The sequence below is a fragment of the Dermacentor albipictus genome, chromosome 5 (assembly GCF_038994185.2).
Source record: "Dermacentor albipictus isolate Rhodes 1998 colony chromosome 5, USDA_Dalb.pri_finalv2, whole genome shotgun sequence".
Lineage (NCBI taxonomy): Eukaryota > Metazoa > Arthropoda > Arachnida > Ixodida > Ixodidae > Dermacentor > Dermacentor albipictus.
The window spans coordinates 28,819,873-28,842,500 of NC_091825.1; the positions used below are offsets into that span (position 1 = coordinate 28,819,873).

Genomic DNA, 22,628 nt, shown 5'->3' on the forward strand with positions numbered 1-22,628 from the left:
TAGGGACGACTGCCCTTTCTGCGCATTGCCAGTATCTGGAGACGTGTGGTTCACTGGTGTATCTGGACACTGCGGACTTTGCGCTGTCAGCATCATCGGACTGCTGGACTGCTAAGAAGGAGGTATCCAGCAGGCGTGCATTACAGTGGCAGCAGTGGCAGCGTAGTAGTCGACGCATCTCACGCATCTACATTGGCCTATTTTACAGCTTGTTTCCCGCTGCAAGCTTCAGCCAGCAACATTCTGCAAAGCTTCAAGGGATATTGCTGGAAATTTCGTCGCTGCTCTCGGTTGCGCTGGATCATCTCAGTTCACAGGGACGACTACCCATTCTGCGCATTGCCAGTGTTTGGACACGTGTCGCTCACTGGTGTATCTGGACACTGCGAACTTGGTGCTGTCAGCATCACGGGACTGTTTAAAAGGAGCTATCCAGCAGACATGCATTACCCTGGCAGCAGTGGCAGCGTAGTAGTCGACGCATCTCACGCATCTACATTTACCTATTTTACAGCTTGTTTCCCGCTGCAATCTTCCGCAAGCAACATACTGCAAACCTTCAAGAGAAGGTGCGCGAGATTTCATCGCTGCAATCGGTGTCGCTGGATCATCACAGCGCATAGGGACGACTGCCCCTTCTGCGCATTGCCAGTATCTGGACACGTGTGGTTCACTGGTTTATCTGGACACTGCGGACTTGGCGCTGTCAGCATCACCGGACTGCTTAAAAGGAGCTATGCAGCAGGCGTGCATTACCGTGGCAGCAGTGACAGCGTAGTAGCCGACGCATCTCACGCTTCTACATTTGCCTATTTTACAGCTTGTTTCCCGCTGCAATCTTCAGGAAGCAACATACTGCAATGCTTCAAGAGACGGGGAAATTTCGCCGCTGCTCTCCGTTGCGCTGGATCATCTCAGCACATAGGGACGACTACCCATTCTGCGCATTGCCAGTGTTTGGACACGTGTGGCTCACTGGTGTATCTGGACACTGCGAACTTTGCGCTGTCAGCATCATCGGACTGCTGGACTGTTAAGAAGGAGGTATCCAGCAGGCGTGCATTACAGTGGCAGCAGTGGCAGCGTAGTAGTCGACGCATCTCACGCATCTACATTGGCCTATTTCACAGCTTGTTTCCCGCTGCAAGCTTCAGCTAGCAACATTCTGCAAAGCTTCAAGGGATATTGCTGGAAATTTCGTCGCTGCTCTCGGTTGCGCTGGATCATCTCAGTTCACAGGGACGACTACCCATTCTGCGCATTGCCAGTGTTTGGACACGTGTGGCTCACTGGTGTATCTGGACACTGCGAACTTGGTGCTGTCAGCATCCCAGGACTGTTTAAAAGGAGCTATCCAGCAGACATGCATTACCCTGGCAGCAGTGGCAGCGTAGTAGTCGACGCATCTCACGCATCTACATTTACCTATTTTACAGCTTGTTTCCCGCTGCAATCTTCCGCAAGCAACATACTGCAAACCTTCAAGAGAAGGTGCGCGAGATTTCATCGCTGCAATCGGTGTCGCTGGATCATCACAGCGCATAGGGACGACTGCCCCTTCTGCGCATTGCCAGTATCTGGACACGTGTGGTTCTCTGTTTTATCTGGACACTGCGGACTTGGCGCTGTCAGCATCACCGGACTGCTTAAAAGGAGCTATCCAGCAGGCGTGCATTACCGTGGCAGCAGTGACAGCGTAGTAGCCGACGCATCTCACGCTTCTACATTTGCCTATTTTACAGCTTGTTTCCCGCTGCAATCTTCAGGAAGCAACATACTGCAATGCTTCAAGAGACGGGGAAATTTCGCCGCTGCTCTCCGTTGCGCTGGATCATCTCAGCGCATAGGGACGACTGCCCCTTCTGCGCTTTGCCGGGGTTTGACATGTGTGGTTCACTGGTGTATCTGGACACTGCGGTCTTGGCGTTGTCAGCATCACCGGTCTGCTAAAAAGGAGCTATCCAGCAGGCGAGCATTACCGTGGCAGCAGTGGCAGCGTAGTAGTCGACGCATCTCACGCATCTACATTGGCCTATTTTACAGCTTGTTTCCCGCTGCAAGCTTCAGCTAGCAACATTCTGCAAAGCTTCAAGAGATATTGCTGGAAATTTCGTCGCTGCTCTCGGTTGCGTTGGATCATCTCAGTTCACAGGGACGACTGCCCATTCTGCGCATTGCCAGTGTTTGGACACGTGTGGCTCACTGGTGTATCTGGACACTGCGAACTTGGTGCTGTGAGCATCACGGGACTGTTTAAAAGGAGCGATCCAGCAGACATGCATTACCCTGGCAGCAGTGGCAGCGTAGTAGTCGACGCATCTCACGCATCTACATTTACCTATTTTACAGCTTGTTTCCCGCTGCAATCTTCCGCAAGCAACATACTGCAAACCTTCAAGAGAAGGTGCGGGAAATTTCATCGCTGCAATCGGTGTCGCTGGATCATCACAGCGCATAGGGACGACTGCCCCTTCTGCGCATTGCCAGTATCTGGACACGTGTGGTTCACTGGTTTATCTGGACACTGCGGACTTGGCGCTGTCAGCATCACCGGACTGCTTAAAAGGAGCTATCCAGCAGGCGTGCATTACCGTGGCAGCAGTGACAGCGTAGTAGCCGACGCATCTCACGCATCTACATTTGCCTATTTTACAGCTTGTTTCCCACTGCAATCTTCAGCAAGCAACATACTGCAAAGCTTCAAGAGACAGTGCGGGAAATTTCGCTACTGCTCTTCGTTGCGCTGGATCATCTCAGCACATAGGGACGACTGCCCTTTCTGCGCATTGCCAGTATCTGGAGAATTGTGGTTCGCTGGTGTATCTGGGCACTGCGGACTTGGCGCTGTCAGCATCACCGGAGTGCTTAAAAGGAGCTATCCAGCAGGCGTGCATTACCGTGGCAGCAGTGGCAGCTTAGTAGTCGACGCATCTCACGCATCCACATTTGCCCATTTTACAGCTTGCTTCCCGCTGCAATCTTCAGCAAGCAACATACTGCAAAGCTTCAAGAGATTGTGCGGGAAATTTTGTCGCTGCTCTCGGTTGCGCTAGATCATCTCAGCGCATAGGGACGACTGCCCCTTCTGCGCATTGCCAGAGTCTGGACACGTGTGGTTCACTGGTGTATCTGGACACTGCGGACTTTGCGCTGTCAGCATCATCGGACTGCTAAGAAGGAGGTATCCAGCAGGCGTGCATTACAGTGGCAGCAGTGGCAGCGTAGTAGTCGACGCATCTCACGCATCTACATTTGTCTATTTTACAGCTTGTTTCCCGCTGCAATCTTCAGCAAGCAACATACTGCAAAGCTTCAAGAGACAGTTGCGGGAAATTTCGCTGCTGCTCTTGGTTGCGCTGGATCATCTCAGCACATAGGGACGACTGCCCTTTCTGCGCATTGCCAGTATCTGGAGACGTGTGGTACACTGGTGTATCTGGACAGTGCGGACTTTGCGCTGTCAGCATCATCGGACTGCTGGACTGCTAAGAAGGAGGTATCCAGCAGGCGTGCATTACAGTGGCAGCAGTGGCAGCGTAGTAGTCGACGCATCTCACGCATCTACATTGGCCTATTTTACAGCTTGTTTCCCGCTGCAAGCTTCAGCCAGCAACATTCTGCAAAGCTTCAAGGGATATTGCTGGAAATTTCGTCGCTGCTCTCGGTTGCGCTGTATCATCTCAGTTCACAGGGACGACTACCCATTCTGCGCATTGCCAGTGTTTGGACACGTGTCGATCACTGGTGTATCTGGACACTGCGAACTTGGTGCTGTCAGCATCACGGGACTGTTTAAAAGGAGCTATCCAGCAGACATGCATTACCCTGGCAGCAGTGGCAGCGTAGTAGTCGACGCATCTCACGCATCTACATTTACCTATTTTACAGCTTGTTTCCCGCTGCAATCTTCCGCAAGCAACATACTGCAAACCTTCAAGAGAAGGTGCGCGAGATTTCATCGCTGCAATCGGTGTCGCTGGATCATCACAGCGCATAGGGACGACTGCCCCTTCTGCGCATTGCCAGTATCTGGACACGTGTGGTTCACTGGTTTATCTGGACACTGCGGACTTGGCGCTGTCAGCATCACCGGACTGCTTAAAAGGAGCTATCCAGCAGGCGTGCATTACCGTGGCAGCAGTGACAGCGTAGTAGCCGACGCATCTCACGCTTCTACATTTGCCTATTTTACAGCTTGTTTCCCGCTGCAATCTTCAGGAAGCAACATACTGCAATGCTTCAAGAGACGGGGAAATTTCGCCGCTGCTCTCCGTTGCGCTGGATCATCTCAGCGCATAGGGACGGCTGCCCCTTCTGCGCTTTGCCGGGGTTTGACATGTGTGGTTCACTGGTGTATCTGGACACTCCGGACTTTGCGCTGTCAGCACCATCGGACTGCTGGACTGCTAAGAAGGAGGTATCCAGCAGGCGTGCATTACAGTGGCAGCAGTGGCAGCGTAGTAGTCGACGCATCTCACGCATCTATATTTGCCTATTTTACAGCTTGTTTCCCGCTGCAAGCTTCAGCTAGCAACATTCTGCAAAGCTTCAAGAGATATTGCTGGAAATTTCGTCGCTGCTCTCGGTTGCGCTGGATCATCTCAGTTCATAGGGACGACTGCCCATTCTGCGCATTGCCAGTGTTTGGACACGTGTGGCTCACTGGTGTATCTGGACACTGCGAACTTGGTGCTGTCAGCATCACGGGACTGTTTAAAAGGAGCTATCCAGCAGACATGCATTACCCTGGCAGCAGTGGCAGCGTAGTAGTCGACGCATCTCACGCATCTACATTTACCTATTTTACAGCTTGTTTCGCGCTGCAAGCTTCCGCAAGCAACATACTGCAAACCTTCAAGAGAAGGTGCGGGAAATTTCATCGCTGCAATCGGTGTCGCTGGATCATCACAGCGCATAGGGACGACTGCCCCTTCTGCGCATTGCCAGTATCTGGACACGTGTGGTTCACTGGTTTATCTGGACACTGCGGACTTGGCGCTGTCAGCATCACCGGACTGCTTAAAAGGAGTGATCCAGCAGGCGTGCATTTCCGTGGCAGCAGTGACAGCGTAGTAGCCGACGCATCTCACGCATCTACATTTTTCTATTTTACAGCTTGTTTCCCGCTGCAATCTTCAGCAAGCAACATACTGCAAAGCTTCAAGAGACAGTGCGGGAAATTTCGCTGCTGCTCTTCGTTGCGCTGGATCATCTCAGCACATAGGGACGACTGCCCTTTCTGCGCATTGCCAGTATCTGGAGACGTGTTGTTCACTGGTGTATCTGGACACTGCGGACTTCGCTCTGTCAGCATCACCGGAGTGCTTAAAAGGAGTGATCCAGCAGGCGTGCATTTCCGTGGCAGCAGTGGCAGCGTAGTAGTCGACGCATCTCACGCATCCACATTTGCCCATTTTACAGCTTGCTTCCCGCTGCAAGACTTCAACAAGCAACATACTGCAAAGCTTCAAGAGATAGTGTGGGAAATTTTTTCGCTGCTCTCGGTTGCGGTGGATCATCTCAGCGCATAGGGACGACTGCCGCTTCTGCGCATTGCCAGAGTCTGGACACGTGTGGTTCACTGGTGTATCTGGACACTGCGAACTTGGCGCTGTCAGCATCATCGCACTGCTAAGAAGGAGCTATCCAGCAGGCGTGCATTACAGTGGCAGCAGTGGCAGCGTAGTAGTCGATGCATCTCACGCGTGTACATTTGCCTATTTTACAGCTTGTTTCCCGCTGCAATCTTCAGCAAGCAACATTCTGCAAAGCTTCCACAGACGGGGAAATTTCGCCGCTGCTCTCGGTTGCGCTGGATCATCTCAGCGCATAGTTACGACTGCCCCTTCTGTGCATTGCCAGTATCTGGAGACGTGTGGTTCACTGGTGTATCTGGACACTGCGGACTTGGTGCTGTCAGCATCACTGGAGTGCTTGAAATTAGCTAAACAGAAAGCGTACATTACCGTGGAAGTGACAGCGTAGTAGTCGACGCATCTCACGCATCTACATTTGCCCATTTTACAGCGTGCTTCCCGCTGCAATCTTCAGCAAGCAACATACTGCAAAGCTTCTAGAAACTGTGCGAGAAATTTTGTCGCTGCTCTCGGTTGCGCTGGATCATCTCAGCGCATAGGGACGACTGCCCCTTCTGCGCATTGCCAGAGTCCGGACACGTGTGGTTCACTGGTGTATCTGGACACTGCGGACTTTGCGCTGTCAGCATCATCGGACTGCTAAGAAGGAGGTATCCAGCAGGCGTGCATTACAGTGGCAGCAGTGGCAGCGTAGTAGTCGACGCATCTCACGCATCTACATTTGCCTATTTTTCAGCTTGTTTCCTGCTGCAATCTTCAGCAAGCAACATACTGCAAAGCTTCAAGAGATTGTGCGGGAAATTTTGTCGCTGCTCTCGGTTGCGCTGGATCATCTCAGCGCATAGGGACGACTGCCCCTTCTGCGCATTGCCAGATTCTGGACACGTGTGGTTCACTGGTGTATCTGGACACTGCGGACTTTGCGCTGTCAGCATCATCGGACTGCTAAGAAGGAGGTATCCAGCAGGCGTGCATTACAGTGGCAGCAGTGGCAGCGTAGTAGTCGACGCATCTCACGCATCTACATTTGCCTATTTTTCAGCTTGTTTCCTGCTGCAATCTTCAGCAAGCAACATACTGCAAAGCTTCCAGAGACGGGGAAATTTCGCCGCTGCTCTCGGTTGCGCTGGATTATCCCAGCGCATAGTGACGACTGCCCCTTCTGCGCATTGTCAGTATCTGGAGACGTGTGGTTCTCTGGTGTATCTGGACACTGCGGACTTGGCGCTGTCAGCATCACCGGAGTGCTTAAAATACGCTATCCAGAAAGCGTGCATTACCATGGCAGTGACAGCGTAGTAGTCGACGCATCTCACGCATCTACATTTGCCCATTTTACAGCGTGCTTCCCGCTGCAATCTTCAGCAAGCAACATACTGCAAAGCTTCAAGAAACAGTGCTGGAAATTTTGTCGCTGCTCTCGGTTGCGCTGGATCATCTCAGCGCATAAGGACGACTGCCCCTTCTGCGTATTGCCAGAGTCTGGACACGTGTGGTTCACTAGTGTATCTGGACACTGCGGACTTTGCGCTGTCAGCATCATCCGAATGCTAAGAAGGAGCTATCCAGCAGGCGTGCATTACAGTGGCAGCATTGGCAGCGTAGTAGTCGATGCATCTCACGCGTCTACATTTGCCAATTTTACTGCTTGTTTCCCGCTGCAATCTGCAGAAAGCAACATACTGCAAAGCTTCAAGAGACAATGCGGGAAATTTCGTCGCTGCTCTCGGTTGCGCTGGATCATCTTAGCGCATAGGGTCGACTGCCCCTTCTGCGCATTGCCAGTATCTGGAGATGTGTGGTTCACTGGTGTATGTGGACACTGTGGACCTGGCGCTGTCAGCATCACCGGAGTGCTTAAAAGGAGCTATCCAGCAGGCGCGCATTACCGTGGCAGCAGTGGCAGCGTAGTAGTCGACGCATCTCACGCATCTACATTTGCCCATTTTACAGCTTGCTTCCCGCTGCAATCGTCAGCAAGCAACATACTGCAAAGCTTCAAGAGACAGTGCGGGAAATTTCGTCGCTGCTCTCGGTTGCGCTGGATCATCTGAGCGCATAGGGACGACTGGCCCTTCTGCGCATTGCCAGTGTCTGGACCTGGCAAGGATTCGGAGGTCGCTTCTCCGAAGATCGCCAGCCCCGTCTGGCCGATCGTAACAGTGGCTTCAACGTTCCGGAAATTCCGGGCGCCCGCAGGCGCCGGCAGTCGCCGGCGGTCGCCGGCACACCGCGCCCCGGCTCGCACGTAGCCGCTCTGCAACGGCATACGGACGCCGTGGACAGCTAATTGTTTGCCATGTCTCTATGAAATTATGCGAGGAAACGTTGAAGCGGTCTCAACGGAATGTATTTTGTGAACGTCAGCGGTTCTTGAAGCGTCATCCGCTACGGCTTCGAAGTGAAAAGCTTAGATCGCAGTCGCCATCGTGTTATACAATTGAAAGTCGCTAGTCCAAATCTTTCATTATAGTGCGGTTTCATATTAACAGGTCTGTGGCGATTTGCCGTGTCTATCAGGTGAATATACCCAATAAAGTATTCTACGGAAATTTATTGCTGAATTACGTGTAACAGAGTCGCTCACTGGCACTACAATGGTCGAAACAGCATGGCTATATAACAAGGTACGAAGGCTCACGGATATAGACAGCTCGAGCATTGTTTGTGTATGTGCCATTCGTCCTGTATTGTGGTTCCTCTGTTCTGTGCCCTATAATATGTGTTATTGCTGTTTCCTAACTCGACCACTCCATGTGTTGCTCTGTTGTTCATAGTATGTCTGTGTTGTATGCTGGTCTGTCGCCGCTTTGCCGAACGAAAAGTGGTTAATGGAACAGGCGCTTTTCTTTTTTTTGTCAGCTTTGAGCTCCATCTATCGGGCCGCGCAGTAATATATATAGGGTTTAGTAATTTGAAGCCTTTCTAGTGGCGCTAAGCGCGTTGTTTACTTAAGCATCTGTGTGTGTGCGCGCGTGCAAGACAGATTGATGTACGGATATCCCTATGTGTACGTAAGTTCAACGCCTCGATGTTCTAGCGATGCCATTCCTTTTGGCCCTTGGACAGCGATTAGAGCGACGCCCCGTCCACGTTAATACCATGACCACTCGGTCGTCAATGACGGCTGATAAGCGGGCAGTCGAGCGGAAGGGATCGCTACAATATCGTGTGTGCACCTGGTTCCTTGTATGCGCCATAGAAAGCTTAGCGAGAGTGTCTTCTTTTCTTTTTTTGCGACTGTCAGTAATGCACACTATGCCTATGACGCGTACGTTGTTTTCCAGCTGCGAACTAGGATAGTTCATAGGCCTAGTCGCATCCATCACTTCGCTTGCCTGGAGTCGGCCATGTTGGTTTTGGGGTTGGAGACGAAGGATCCATTGCACCAAATCATGAGGGAGGAAACGTGCTCCATTTAAAGACGAACATAGAGGACACTCCCGTTTCTCCGTTAATGGAGCATGGGTCACTTTCTTTTTCTTAGAGTGCAGCCCACTTTGACAGACGCTGGTAATGTCGAAGAAGCAAATATTAACTTGATGCATCGGGAGTTCCCCAAGCGGTGAATCTCAAGAATGCGCACCGATGACCTCAAAAGATCCTTGAGGTCCGCGTGCTTGATTTCAAGCTCCACGTCGGAAATCACACCAGTCGTTGTCTCTTTCCCGTAAATAATAAAAGAGCGGACGGGGATGGCGCCTAACTGTGGAATGGTCTTTAACTAATCCAGTATTGCGGAAATTTTCACACCTATTGTCAGGATGCTTTTGCGAGCGTTGTTCCTGATCTCGTTGATTTTCCCAGGGACCACACTTTCAAAATATTCGGCTAGAAACTGCCTGCTGACGGAGTTCATGCTGTGTGACGTCGAGAGCGGCACGTAAGAAACCACCAAGGATTCCTGTTCACTCTGATTCGATGAACTCGTCTCAGTCGATACACGCAGTCAGAGTCCATGGCTTCTAGCGTTGAGCTCTCCCAGGAATCGAGCTGGTCCGGGCTTCCAAAGGCATGTCGCCCAAAAATGAGTGGTGAAGCTGACGACTGACCTTGCTCAGGTGGTCGTGGTAACATCTTCTTGCTTATCCTTGATGAAATGACCCTCACGAAAATGGCGAAATTAAAAAATTGCATAACAGCGAGAGGCCTAGAGCACCAGTGAGCTGTGGGCACTAAACTAAAAAATTAAAGAAAAGTTACTATCGAAGCTTCCGTTCTTGCCGCAAAAGTTGAATTGTGGGGGACCTAAGCAACAAAATTTAGTTCTAAGGTCACACACACACACACACACACACACACACACACACACACACACACACACACACACACACACACACACACACACACACACACACACACACACACGCACGCACACACGCACACGCACGCACACACACACACAGACACACACACACACACACAAAAATTACCGACGATTACGTTACTTCCTAATGCGAAATTTGAGCACAGCAAATAAGCTGTTTCACCTTTTCGATAGATTGAGGCAAAGAAATCGAGCAACACATGTATGCGCTATCACAGAATTTTTTTTTATTTTTCACACGTATTCCTTTAACAAAGACTCCACTAACAGTTCTTGACAGTCATGAAGGAAGCTTTGTGGTCGGAGAAATAGACTGATATATGTTCGACTTGGTACACCAATGCTTGATTCTCAAAGACGAGATCTATACAAGTGCCTCGCGAGGTTGTCACAGCCGTGGGACGCGTTACGATGGCTCTCTGATTGCCACCGCACAGGGCGAACGGCAGCGGCGATTTCGGCTCCGGCGGTGCACATATACAGATCCGCCGCCACCGATCTGGCTCTCTGATTGCCATCGCACAGGGGTTGCATTGGAGGAGGAGTGAAGAAAGGAATTAAGTTCGAGCCGGCGCTTTGACAACCGGAGACTCGCAGGAAGAGGGGGAGGGGGGCGGCGTGTACACCCAGCGGCAAACGATGGGGGCAGAAGCGCGCGCAGCAAGCGGACAACACGATAAAGGGAGGAGGGAAGAGATAGCAGCGACTGACTGATGCCGCTGACGCCGATAGTGAGTCAACCCCAGCTGCGGAGTTGGTTTCAGGGACAACGCCGCCGATGCCGACACAAACAATATGATACCCTCGCTTCCGCAGCGCTAAGAACCAGGTCTAGCCGTGAGAAGGTGGTCACGTATTCGTCGACGTGCCGGGGCCTACGTGAAATAACCAGCGCGTCGGCAACTGAAGAGCACCCTATCAGCCACACAAGAACAGGGGGGGGGGACCCTTTCCTCCTCTTTCTGCATGGCGGCGACGGTGTTCTATGCAGTCACGTTATCTTGACTCTCTAGCGGCGTCAGCGGCATCCAGCGGTATCAGTCGGTCGCTGCTAGCGCTGGGGGGATGAAAGGGGGGCGGAGCTGGTTACGAGGCCGACGACAACGCCGACGACGACGCGAAACCCAGGAACGGACGCCAAAGTGCTGCGCTCTAAACACACACACACACACACACACACACATATATATATATATATATATATATATATATATATATACATATATATATATATATATATATATATATATATATATATATATATATATATATATATATATATATATATATATATATATATATATATGTACGCTTTCTGATACGTTGGCTACGTATATACAGCGGGACCATCCATTCTGCCCTTTGTGACATTTGCCGCCTACAGCACCGCTGTCCAGTGCACCACAGGCTACTCTCCATTTTTTCTAGTCTACAGCCGACATCCAACTTTTGCCCTCGACATTTCTTTCTTCTATAGCGCTGTCAACGCTTCTCCACATTTGCGACTAGCTTGTGTCTCGTATTGCCCAATGTCACCACCGTGCTCGCAAAGTAACGAGACAAGCAAAGAAGACAGGAAGTGTCATTATGATGCCAGTCACCGTGCTGTTTTCTGCCTTCCTGGAGACGACATACTGTTTTGGACCCCTTTGCGAATGCCTGGTTTACATGAAAACCTTCAATATCGGTACATCGGACCCTACAAAGTCATCGAAGAGACTTCCCCAGTGAACTACCGCGTGGCACCTGTCGACAGACTACTGACCGACGCGGTCGCGGGACAGACATCGTGCAGTTTTCCGCCTCAAGCCATTCCATCGGCGCATTACGCTAGCTTAAGTTGACGCCAGGCTGGCCGCTTCCGTCCACAGGGGCAACGAGTGTGAGCATTCATATTATGGATGTTATCTCCCATATCTGTAGATAATCATCACCTTCGCTTCACGTTTTGATTATTCGTGGGCTAGACCGTGCTTTTGGAACAAAAGCGTCGAGTATATATATAGTGTTACAAGCTGTCATGAACCACGCCTGCCGCGCAGACAACCAGATGAAAGAAAGAAGAGGACGACATTAGCCAAGCTGCCGCGAGACCGCTCTTCAACAACCGCGTCTATTAACCAGATTGATCTGGTTCTGCATTTAACACCTCGTGTGTAACATTTGGTGGAGCTGTGCGGGGTAACTCCCACGACCTACAACGGAGCCACCAGCACAAGAGCTACGCCGAAGCCGTCGCCGAAGCCGGACTTTCGCCGTCGCGCTCAATCATGGCCACAGAGCAAAATACCCTCACCAGCAGTGCCTCGGCGAGCCCAGTCGCTATCCAGCACTACGGAGAGCCACGCACATTCTCGGCGAAGGCAGAGGAAGATGTGGGTGAGTGGCTAACTCATTACGACAGGGTAAGCCAATACAAAAACTGGAACGCTGCCAGTCAGCTTAGGAACGTTGTTTTCTTCTTGGCCGGCACGGCGTTGGTATGGTATGACAACCACGCGGACATGCTAACTGCATGGACAGGCTTCGTTAAGGAGATCAAAAGTGTTTCGGTGACTCGGACGTAAAGAGGAAGCGTGCGGAACTCACATTGGCCCAGAGAGATAAGGTACCCGGTGAGACTTGCACAACCTATATCGAAGAAATTTTGAAGCTGTGCTGAACCGTCAACCCTCAAATGACAGAGGAAGATAAAGTGGGGCACGTGGTAAAAGGAATAGCGGAAGACGTGTACAACTTCCTCATTGGTAAAGAGAACTTGCACACTGTATCAGAACTGATACGGCACTGCCATACGTTCAAGCGCTGAAGACTCGCCGAATTACACCAAAGTTTGGACGGCTGGCCAGTGTAACGACTGTAGCAAGTGTTGACACGAGTCCACCGCTCCCAGACCTTTCGTCCGCGATCCGCCAGATAGTCCGAGAGGAGCTCCAGCGAAATGACGAACAGGCACGTTATGCGGCGCCACGTTGCAGCTCCTCCGTTTTACGAGACAGTCTTTGGGAACCCCCTTCCTCTACATGGAACCACTTGGCGAACCTCGTGGATCTTAACGGCTCCAGAGACGAACCGCATTACATTATGACCGAACCACCGCGCAATGATTCGCCCCCTCAACGTTTTGATCCACGCCCACGCAACGTTCATCCACGAAGACTCGCCGCTACCTACGACTTTCAATGGGAAGAGCCTCGTCACCCTCAACCGATGTCTTCGGCAGAATACTTCAATCCGCATTCGCCCTTCGCCAGTGTGTAACTGCTGCAGCATGCCTGGCCATATAGCTAGGTACTGTAGCCGACGCCGAGCATCGAACTACGGACCGTCAGCGCCGAATATGTGGTCTAGCGGTCGTACACTACGCGCTCAGTGGCCAGGAGACTCCACTTCAGGAAGCCATTTCCGAGAGGACCGATGCACCGCACAGGAGACCTACTTTGGAGAAGAAAGAACCCGGAACTACTACCGCTCCCCTGCCTCCGACCGTACTCTGACGCCACCACCAGCCTTCCGAGCCTCCCGATCCCCATGCCCTCGGCCGCGATTCACGTCACCATCGCCTCGACGCCGTTTCGTGTCACCGCCGCCGGGAAACTAGCCAGCGCGGCCGATGGAGGTGAGGTCCCTGCAAAATGTGTGCTGCCGACTCAACTGCCTCCAACTATTTTCATGCTAAAGAATAAGGTTCATGTACTGATTGATGGGGTCTCTACAATGGCTTTAGTCGACACGGGAGCAACTGTTTCGGTCATGAGTGTGGGGTTTAAAGGCCGTCTGGTACGCAAGGTTATGTTTTGTTGGGACCAGTGCACAAGTTTCCCTGGAGTCAGTGGTGAATCATTATACCCGGTTGGTGTGTGTAACGTGGACGAGTCTTTGGGTGGGAAAGTTTTTAATGCAGAGTTTACTGTTCTTCCTCGCTCCTCGCATGGCGTGATTCTGGGGATTGACTTTTTGCAATTGTGTGGTGCGAATGTTGACTGCCGGACCGGAGAACTCAGTGCGGACACCAGTGTTTCACCTGTGCTTTTTGAAGGTGAAGTTTGCCCGGAGAGTGTGTTGTGCGTGTCTGAGGATACAGTTGTGCCCGCCTTATCCGCGATGGGTGTTGCTGTCGCCTGTTCATCTCCGACTCCTATCTCGTTCGATGCTGCAGTAGAACCTGTACATCGGAACTGCCTCAAGAAAAACATGTTAGTTCCGCACTGCGTGTTATCAGTGACCAACGGATGCGTGGGGCTGTGGGCGCTAAACTGTTCCACTGAAGCGGCAGTGCTACCTCAAGGCCTAAAGATTGCCACGTTTCAGGAAGACTCGCCCGTATCGGTGGCAGTACTTACAGAGCTCCCCGATGGAGGGGCAACCAGTGTCTCGAGCCCCGGGAGCTCGAAGATACTTCCAATGATTGATAAGTCACTCAGCGATCACGAGCGTTGAGTTTTGATGGCCCTGCTTACGAAACATACCTGGGTATTTGACTTTGCGCAGCATGATGGCCCGCCATCAATTCCTGCGTCCAGAACTCGTCACCGCATCAACACAGGAGCCGCCCAGCCAATCCGACAAAAACCCTATCGCGTATCCCCGTCAGAACGCAAGGTAATCAGCGATCAGGTGCAAGAAATGCTATGCAAAGGCGTCATTCGAGAGTCATCTAGTTCTTGGGCAGCCCCCGTGATAATGGTGAGGAAGAAAGACGGTACGTGACGGTGCTGTGTTGATTACCGTCGCCTGAACGCCGTTACTAAGAAAGATGTATATTCGCTCCCACGAATTGACGACGCCATCGACTGTCTCTTTGCGGCATCTTACTTTTCCTCAATCGATTTACGGTCAGGTTATTGGCGCATTCCTGTACACAAGGACGACAGAGAAAAGACAGCATTTGTAACACCCGACGGACTATTCGAGTTTAACGTGATGCCTTTCTGGTTGTGTAACGCACCCGCAACGTTCGAAAGGTTCATGGACACAATATTACGCGGCTTAAAATGGGAAGTTTGCATGTGCTACTAGACGACGTTGTTATCTTCGGGTGAACGTTTAGTGAGCACAATGAACGTTTGCATTTGGTCTTGAACTGCTTGGAGAAAGCGGGTCTTGTGCTCAATTAAAAAAATGCCGTTTTGGGGAACGACACACTCTTGTGCTAGGCCATCTGGTCGCTAAAGAAGGCATCCGACCAGATCCACCAAAGACTGCGGCCGTATAAGCATTTAGAGTACCCAACTCTGTAAAGCAGTTAAGAAGTTTCTTGGGCTTGTGCTCCTATTTTCGCCGATTCATTCCCCGGTTTGCTGACATGGCTCATCCCCTTACACGCCTTCTCCAAAAAGGCGTTCCCTTTGAGTGGGCTGCAGATTGCGACTCATCGTTTCGCCAGCTCAAGCTCCTGTTGACATCCCAACCAATTCTTCGCCACTTTGATCCTTCATCACCAACTGAGATTCACACCGATGCCAGTGGCTTAGGCATCGGTGCTGCGCTAGTTCAGCGTGTTGGCGACAGTGAGCACGTGATCTCTTACGCTAGCCGGTCCCTGAGCCGCTCCGAGCGCGACTACACAGTCACCGAACAAGAGTGTCTGGCGGTCATCTTCGCCGTGCAAGGGTTTCGTTCGTATCCCTATGGGCGCCCCTTCACTGTGATAACAGATCATCATTCGCTATGCTGGCTTGTGAATCTGCGGGATCCCTCAGGACGACTATTGCGCTGGGCCCTCCGTCTACAGCAATACGATTTCGTTATTTGCTACAAAAGTGGCCGTCGACATGCTGACGCTGATTGTCCCTCTCGGATGCCACTTCAAACAACTGAATGTGATGCGGACAATTTTGATGAATACATCGCTTTTGTGTCCCCGGAATTTCCGGATATGTGTACCATCATATCCGAGCAGCACAAGGACGAGAGCTTACAACCGCTCTTCGCGGCAGCACAGGAGTCACCTGCAGGCAGTCGCTTTCGCCTACGTGATGGTGGCGCGCTGTATAAGAAGAGCTACTCGACCACCGGTGCACGCTACCTTTTAGTTGTCCCCAAGAACCTTCGCCACCAAGTATTACACGCCATGCACGATGACCCAACTTCCGGTCATCTTGGTTCCACACGTATACTCTACCGGGCTCAAGAACGTTTTTACTGGCCTAAGATGCGGAAAGATATTGAACGGTACGCCGCCAGCTGCTCTCAATGCCAGCGCTACAAGCGTCTGCCACAAGCGCCACATGGCCTGCTTCAACCAGTTCCCCCTTCTAGCGTCCCCTTTGAGCAAGTTGGTATAGATCTTCTGAGCCCGTTCCCGTGATCCTCCAAGTGTAATCGTTGGGTTATCGTTTGAGTAGATCACCTTACCCGCTATTGTGAGACCGCCGCATTGCCATCGGCGGTCTCACAAGAAGATAGAAACAGAAGCCAGCAAGAAGATAGAAACAGAAGTTTCTATCTTCTTGCTGGCTAACGTTATACTCCGACATGGACCTCCTCGCATAGTAATCAGCGATCGTGGGCGACTGTTTACCGCGGACGTGGTTGAAGAAACCCTTCGTCCGTGTCCATGTAGCTTCCGCCATTCTACACCCTACCATCCACAAACTAATGGTCTGGTCGAGCGCACAAACAGGACGCTTGCCAACATGCTGTCCATGTACGTCGATACAGCACACAAGAATAGGGACAGTATTTTGCCTTTCATTACTATGCCTTCAATACAGCGAGACACGAGACCACTCGTTACTTAGAGAGAGAGAGAGAGAGAGACAACTTCATGTAGTCGCCTGCAGAACGACACCACGACTAAATGGCGCCGTGACGCGGGCCCTGACGTCTTCTCAGCGGGTAGTCTCTACTCAACTCCAGCGCGTGTTACTCCCGCGGTTGGTCGCCCTGGGGGGCAACGTTCCGTCGGTTTCGCTCGGCCTTTGTCTTTCAAGAGCCGCCGAGACCTGCTGGACGGCCCAGGTTTGGCTTTCGTGGTCGTAGCATTCCGCCGCAGCCGCGAGTCGCGGAGGAATCGCTGTACTTGTCGAAGCCTCATTGGGAAACTTGGTGCAATCCCATAGGATGTGCGTCAGGGTGGCCCTCTCCCGCTGGCACACGCGGCACACATCACTCACATATAATTTAGGGTATAGATGAGTCATTAATACTGGGGTGGGTAAAGAACCAGTTTGTAATTGTCTGAACAGCACCGCCTCCGCTCGGCTCAGCCCCGGGTGCGGGGGTGGGAAAGTCCTTCGAGCCAGGCGGTGGAACTGGGTAAGTTCGTTGAACGTCGTCATGCGGTCCTTGGCACTACACCACGTTGGACGGTCGGTTGCAGCGGCGCGGTTGGTTAGCGCTCGCGCCACTGCGTGTGCCGTCTCGTTGAGGTTATCGTGCTTCTCGGACGCATCGTTGCCCGCGTGCGCCGGGAACCACTTGATTCTAACACACCGATTCTGTCGTTGCAGGTCAGCCGAGCACAGAACGCGCACAGCCTCACCACACACTTTGCCCTTTGCATAATTCCGCACTGCACTTCGGGAATCGCACAACACCGTCTGGCACCCGGGGTCGGCAATGGCCAGGGCAATGGCCACCTCCTCCGCCTGACACGCCTCGCGGACCCGTAAGCTCGCCGCTGCCCTCGTCGCGCCGGACGAAGCCTCGATGACGGTAGCTACGAACGCCGCGCAGTCTCCCTGGTATTCTGCCGCATCTACGAACCTTGCGTGCTCGTCCTTGGCGTGAAAGTCGATGAGGGCCTTGGCCCTCGCCGCTCTTCTCTCCTTGTTGTACTCCGGGTTCATGTTTCTCGGGATGAGGTCCACCCGAATCCGGCGCCGGGTTCCGTCCGGGACAGAAACGTCGCTACTCGCCGCTTTCGCTCCGGGCGTGAAGCCCAAGTATTGAAGTATGCGCCTGCCGGCTTCGGTCATAGAGAGCCGCTCCAGCTGGGCGGTCCGTTACTTACCATTTTTCCTTCTGTAGGCTCGTCCACCGCGCTACACCCTCGACACTATATTTCCCTCCTTCGCTCATGACAACGAATCAATTGATGAGATCCTATGTCGAGCAGAAGAAGCGCGACGCCTCGCTAGGCTACGCACCCTAGCATCGCAGGACCGGTCCGACATACGCTATGACGGGCGTCACCGCCACGTTTACTTCGATCCTGGTGACCTTCTGTGGCTCTGGACGCCGTTGCGGAAGCGTGGCTTGTGCCAGAAGTTTCTCGCCCACTACGTCGGCCCTTACGTTATTCTGGAGCGCCTCAGCGAAGTAAACTACCGCATTGCGCTTCTCACGAGCAGTGGACGACGCTCGGCCATGGCTGAAGTGACACACGTCGCACGTCTGAGGCGTTTCAACCCACGAGATGACTGACTCGCACGGCGGGCTACGTCTGCCAGCGGGGAAATGTCACAAGCTCTCATGAACCACGCCTGCCGCGCAGACAACCAGATGAAAGAAAGAAGAGGACGACGTTAGCCAAGCGGCCGCGAGACCGCTCTTCAACAGCCGCGCCCATCAATCAGATTGATCTGGTTCTGCATTAAACACCTCGTGTGTAACAATATATATATATATATATATATATATATATATATATATATATATATATATATATATATATATATATATATATACACGTCCTGTTTCTCTGAGTGAGCCTTGGTGACGCCAGCATGGGTCACTGGATATGAGCTATTCCGTAAGTGATCTTCAATGCAGGCAGTGTATTCAAAGTGGTAAATGCACGTACTGAACACAACCACAATTACACACATGCATCTACAGCCTTGGTCAAAAAACTTGAAGCCGCTATGAACGGCCAGGGAACGGCTGCGTCCGCTATCGCGCCGAGGGTAAAGAGAGCGGGGGTAGCATGTCTACTCTCAAGCATCCTTTGATGACAGCGCTCGTGAAACACTAGTGCATCGCTCGTTCTGCCAGCTGCGAGATCATTTTGCGGCTGCTGTGGTACGCCGCATCGTGCGAGTAAATGCGCTCGCTTGGGCAAAACTGCCCGGCTTCAATGCAGCGATTTATACTATAGAAGTTGTCTTAATAATCGAAATTTCCTATTACAATTTTATCCTACACATTCAAAGGCAACAGCCTTCGCATTATGGTTTTAGATACACATTCTGAATGTGTTTGAGTGCGGTGAAAACAAGAGGTAAAATATAAACTGATATCTCTCAGTGCTGTCTAGGGTTGTTTTAGGTTTTATTGTAAAATGCGGGCAATTCACTCTTTGCTCGTTTAGAAAAGTCGAGACGCAGTTATTTCGACTACAAAGGCTCCCTTCGGAAAGGGCCTGTAACCACCGTTACATTGTTTGAAAAACGCTGACCGCACTGCTTCACTAAGGAACGACCACACGATTGTGTATGGCGTTGAAGTTCTTTAACCACAGTGAGATTATGAAAACTTTTCGGGACTAGCAGACGTATGCCCTGCTTGAGTAGCCGATTGAGTTAGACCCATTCTCTCGGCATTTAGGAAAGTGCCCACTACCCAGCCTTTTCTGATATATTCGTGCACACTGCCTCATGGTCGTTAGCGCCCATTTTCAAGCACACATGAGGCCAATGTAAGTTCATCCCGTTTTCATCATTCGGCATCACTCCGTAAAGTTGACCACAGCTACGAGATTATAGGAATCTCGCACAGGGAAGGCGTCCCACTGGCGGTGCGGTAGCTGTCACTGGTTCACTAGCTGGAAGAAGTATTTTGGATATAAATACTCAGGTATCGTTCGTATCTAGGAGGAAGGGCTTCACAGGTAGGTTTAAAAATGGATTATACGTAGCGTGCTTTCAACCAGGGACTTTGGCTAGTTTACAGTGAAATACGTGGGCAAGCTGCAAATGTTCAAGGCAACCAAACCACATTCAATGCCTTGAAGGCATGCTCCCCCTGCGATATCGTCGAGAGATGCAGGTGCCACCCTGAAGCTTATATTTTCTCGATTAATTTGCTACTTGTGACATTAGTGATTACAAATACGAGATGTCACTGTGGTACAATATTTAATATAGCATTCAGCTGCTAAACCAGATCTTAGCTACGATCCTCGTAACCTGCCCGTGTTCGAGCATGCGCAGGACTATTCATAGCGTTTTTCCGTTAATTTGGTCCCGAAAAACATTAACTCTTAATTACGATACTCGGAATCCCAAAATTTGACCGTATGGCGTTTCACAGCGATCGCCAGAGACCCCCGCCCGCTCATCCAGCATACGCTGCAAACGGCATGCTAGTCGGTCGGTGGCTTCCGCTTCGCCACTGTCGCGTTCGCGCCGCACTAGCTTTTCACGAGCGCTGTTATCAAAGGATGCTTGAGAGACATGCCATAGAGAAAGACATTTCAACAAGAGCGGACACTCCCATACAGCCAAGCGGCCGAATTGACTGTAGCACGCCAATCGCATTGTACGAACACCTTCCGGTTTCGGGCGCGCGCGTTTTGAACACCAATTGGTACACGCCGCGCCGGCTCTGCTCATTGGCACGGTATTTGGTTTTTTTTTTTTGCTTCTGCTGAACCACGCGTGGCATCGGCATGGAATCGTTCCATTATGTAGTAAAAATGATTGCGAACGACCTTTACAAGACTCTGCAGAATTTGTCACGTGCAGTTTCATAAAGAGAACGCAAGACGTCTTCTGAAATGGTGAAATGTTTATTTTGCTCTGTATAAATGCTTGTTCCGGGCTTCTTCTGCATTCATCCAAAGTTGTGGCACCAGGTAAGCAGCAGTCGTTGCCGTACGAAGCTCCACCGGATGCCATCAGCTGAAAAAAGGTAAATTACAAGCATGTATCCTTTTGATATATTGACCTAACAGGAATATTGCGTTTAGTGGTGAAACGTGCGTAAGTGGTGAATGAGCGGCATTACAGATAAATTCACATTTACGTACATTTGGTGGCAAAGGCTCCTCCCAAACAATGCCATAAAATCAAAAGGAAACATCCGATTTTCAAGCATCCCTCCCCGCCCGGGCATTATTTCCTGCATTTTAAGAGTACAAATACACGGGTGACTGCGCGTTTGCAAACAACTTGCCCTCAGTCGACGCAATGGTACGCCAAATACACAGAGCTGACTACAAGACAGGCTCAGTCAGGCCATGTTACACGCTCGCAGAACGAATTCTAGTAGCACTCAAGACATTTTCGTGGATGCAAAGCCTGTTTTGAGTCGCTCACAATACACAAATATCAAGTTCATGAGCTCCTCCGTGTTATCTTTTACTGGTCTTGCCGGCGCAAGCAGCACTACCGTGTTATCACCCTCGGCAATTGCTCGTCGCGTTTTCCACAAGTGTGAGTACTGAAATAAGGTATATGTTGTTGCAGGGCGATAAAAAGCGTCACAAACTTGTCCCACTTCAATTCAGTACACGCAAAACTAACTCACTATGGATGGCTTGCTTTTTTGCTAACAGCTTCACAACCTAAGGCGCGGCGACCATGCCTCAAAAGTATCCCAAAAAGTTACCAAATGAATTACAATACTTTTTTGGGGACAGAGAATGCGTCACGAACTTCTACCAGTAAGATTCAGTAGACGCGAAACCAACTGCGCCACTACGCCGAGCGCGGCTACTGTGCTTGAAAAGTACCCCAAAAAGTTGCGAAATTAGTTACAATAATGTCTGGGGTCAGAGAAAGTGCCAAAACTTGCCCCAGTAAGATTCAGTACATGCGAAACTCCGTCACACGGCCAAGGTTCTTTTCGTCAGAAAGCCAAGTGCGGCGAGCGTGCCCAAAAACTACCGAAATAAGTTTTAATTATGCTTGGGCTCATAGAAAGCGTCGCAAACATCGCCCAGTACGAGTAAATACCTCAAATTAAGTAGGCTTGGACGGCGATGCTGTTTTTCGATAACTGCGTCACTATATAGGTTCAGTTTTGTGTAGTAAGCCGAAATGTGCTTGAAGTGCGTCGCAGACTGTCAAACAAGATTCCTCACCTTGCTGTAGTCCTGAAGTGCCGCGGTGCCGTTGCAAAATGCAGACGGAAAGTACGAGAACGCCGGGATCCCAAAAAAGGGGCTGCATCCAAAAGAGACGGGTCGTCGAGAACGCGAGCTTCACATGCGCAGCCGGCCTCGCTCACTCCTGCGGCTTGTCTGGCGCATGACGCATGCACACGCGTCTGGCGTGCCGCGAGCTTGTTGCTAGGCAACGCAAGAAAAATAAGTCACAAAGTATAAGTTGTGCATGTAAACTAGGTGTGACGTGCTTCCTATTGCCAGTTTTTGAAGTGTCCGCTCATGTTGAATTTCTTTCTCTGTGGACGTGCTTCCCTCGCCCTCTTTATCCTCGGCGCAAGCGAGTAGCGGCGCTCGCCCCCCGGTGGAGCGCCGCCCCGACCCTTCACAGGGGGCTCAAGTTTTTTGACCAAGACTACGTACGCAGGCAAATATGCGCGCAGACAATTAGCTCTTTACAGACGTGCACAACTTACGCTGTTACATTTTCGAATGGAGCCATTTGTTTCGGGTTTTTTTCATACTTTCCTGCAATCGTGATCACTGCGCCTGTACGAACGTGGAGGGCAGAAGCATATCGATAGCTGATCTGGAATCGAAAGCACATATTTAGCAATTTCAATTTCTAAAAGCGCATTTATTTTTTACACTGACTTACAGAGATAACTAAAAATATACGACGCCTGTCTAAATAAACATCCATCACCCACCT

General features: G+C 51.1%; 1 protein-coding gene across 3 annotated transcripts in view; it reads right to left on the reverse strand.

Moving 5' to 3' along the window:
• LOC139060411 (uncharacterized) overlaps nucleotides 1-22,628 on the reverse strand; it is a 341,522-nt gene that overhangs the window by 64,618 nt on the left and 254,276 nt on the right. For 2 of the 3 annotated variants that reach the window (XR_011514794.1, XM_070539520.1), the window contains exon 7: nucleotides 22,393-22,505. The exons of the other annotated variant lie outside the window; for it this stretch is intronic. Coding sequence is in view for 1 of the 2 variants with exons in the window: in XM_070539520.1 (XP_070395621.1) it covers nucleotides 22,393-22,505 (113 nt within the window). In the remaining variant the exon portion in view is untranslated. The remainder of the gene's footprint in view (nucleotides 1-22,392; nucleotides 22,506-22,628) is intronic. 3 annotated transcript variants of the gene reach the window in all.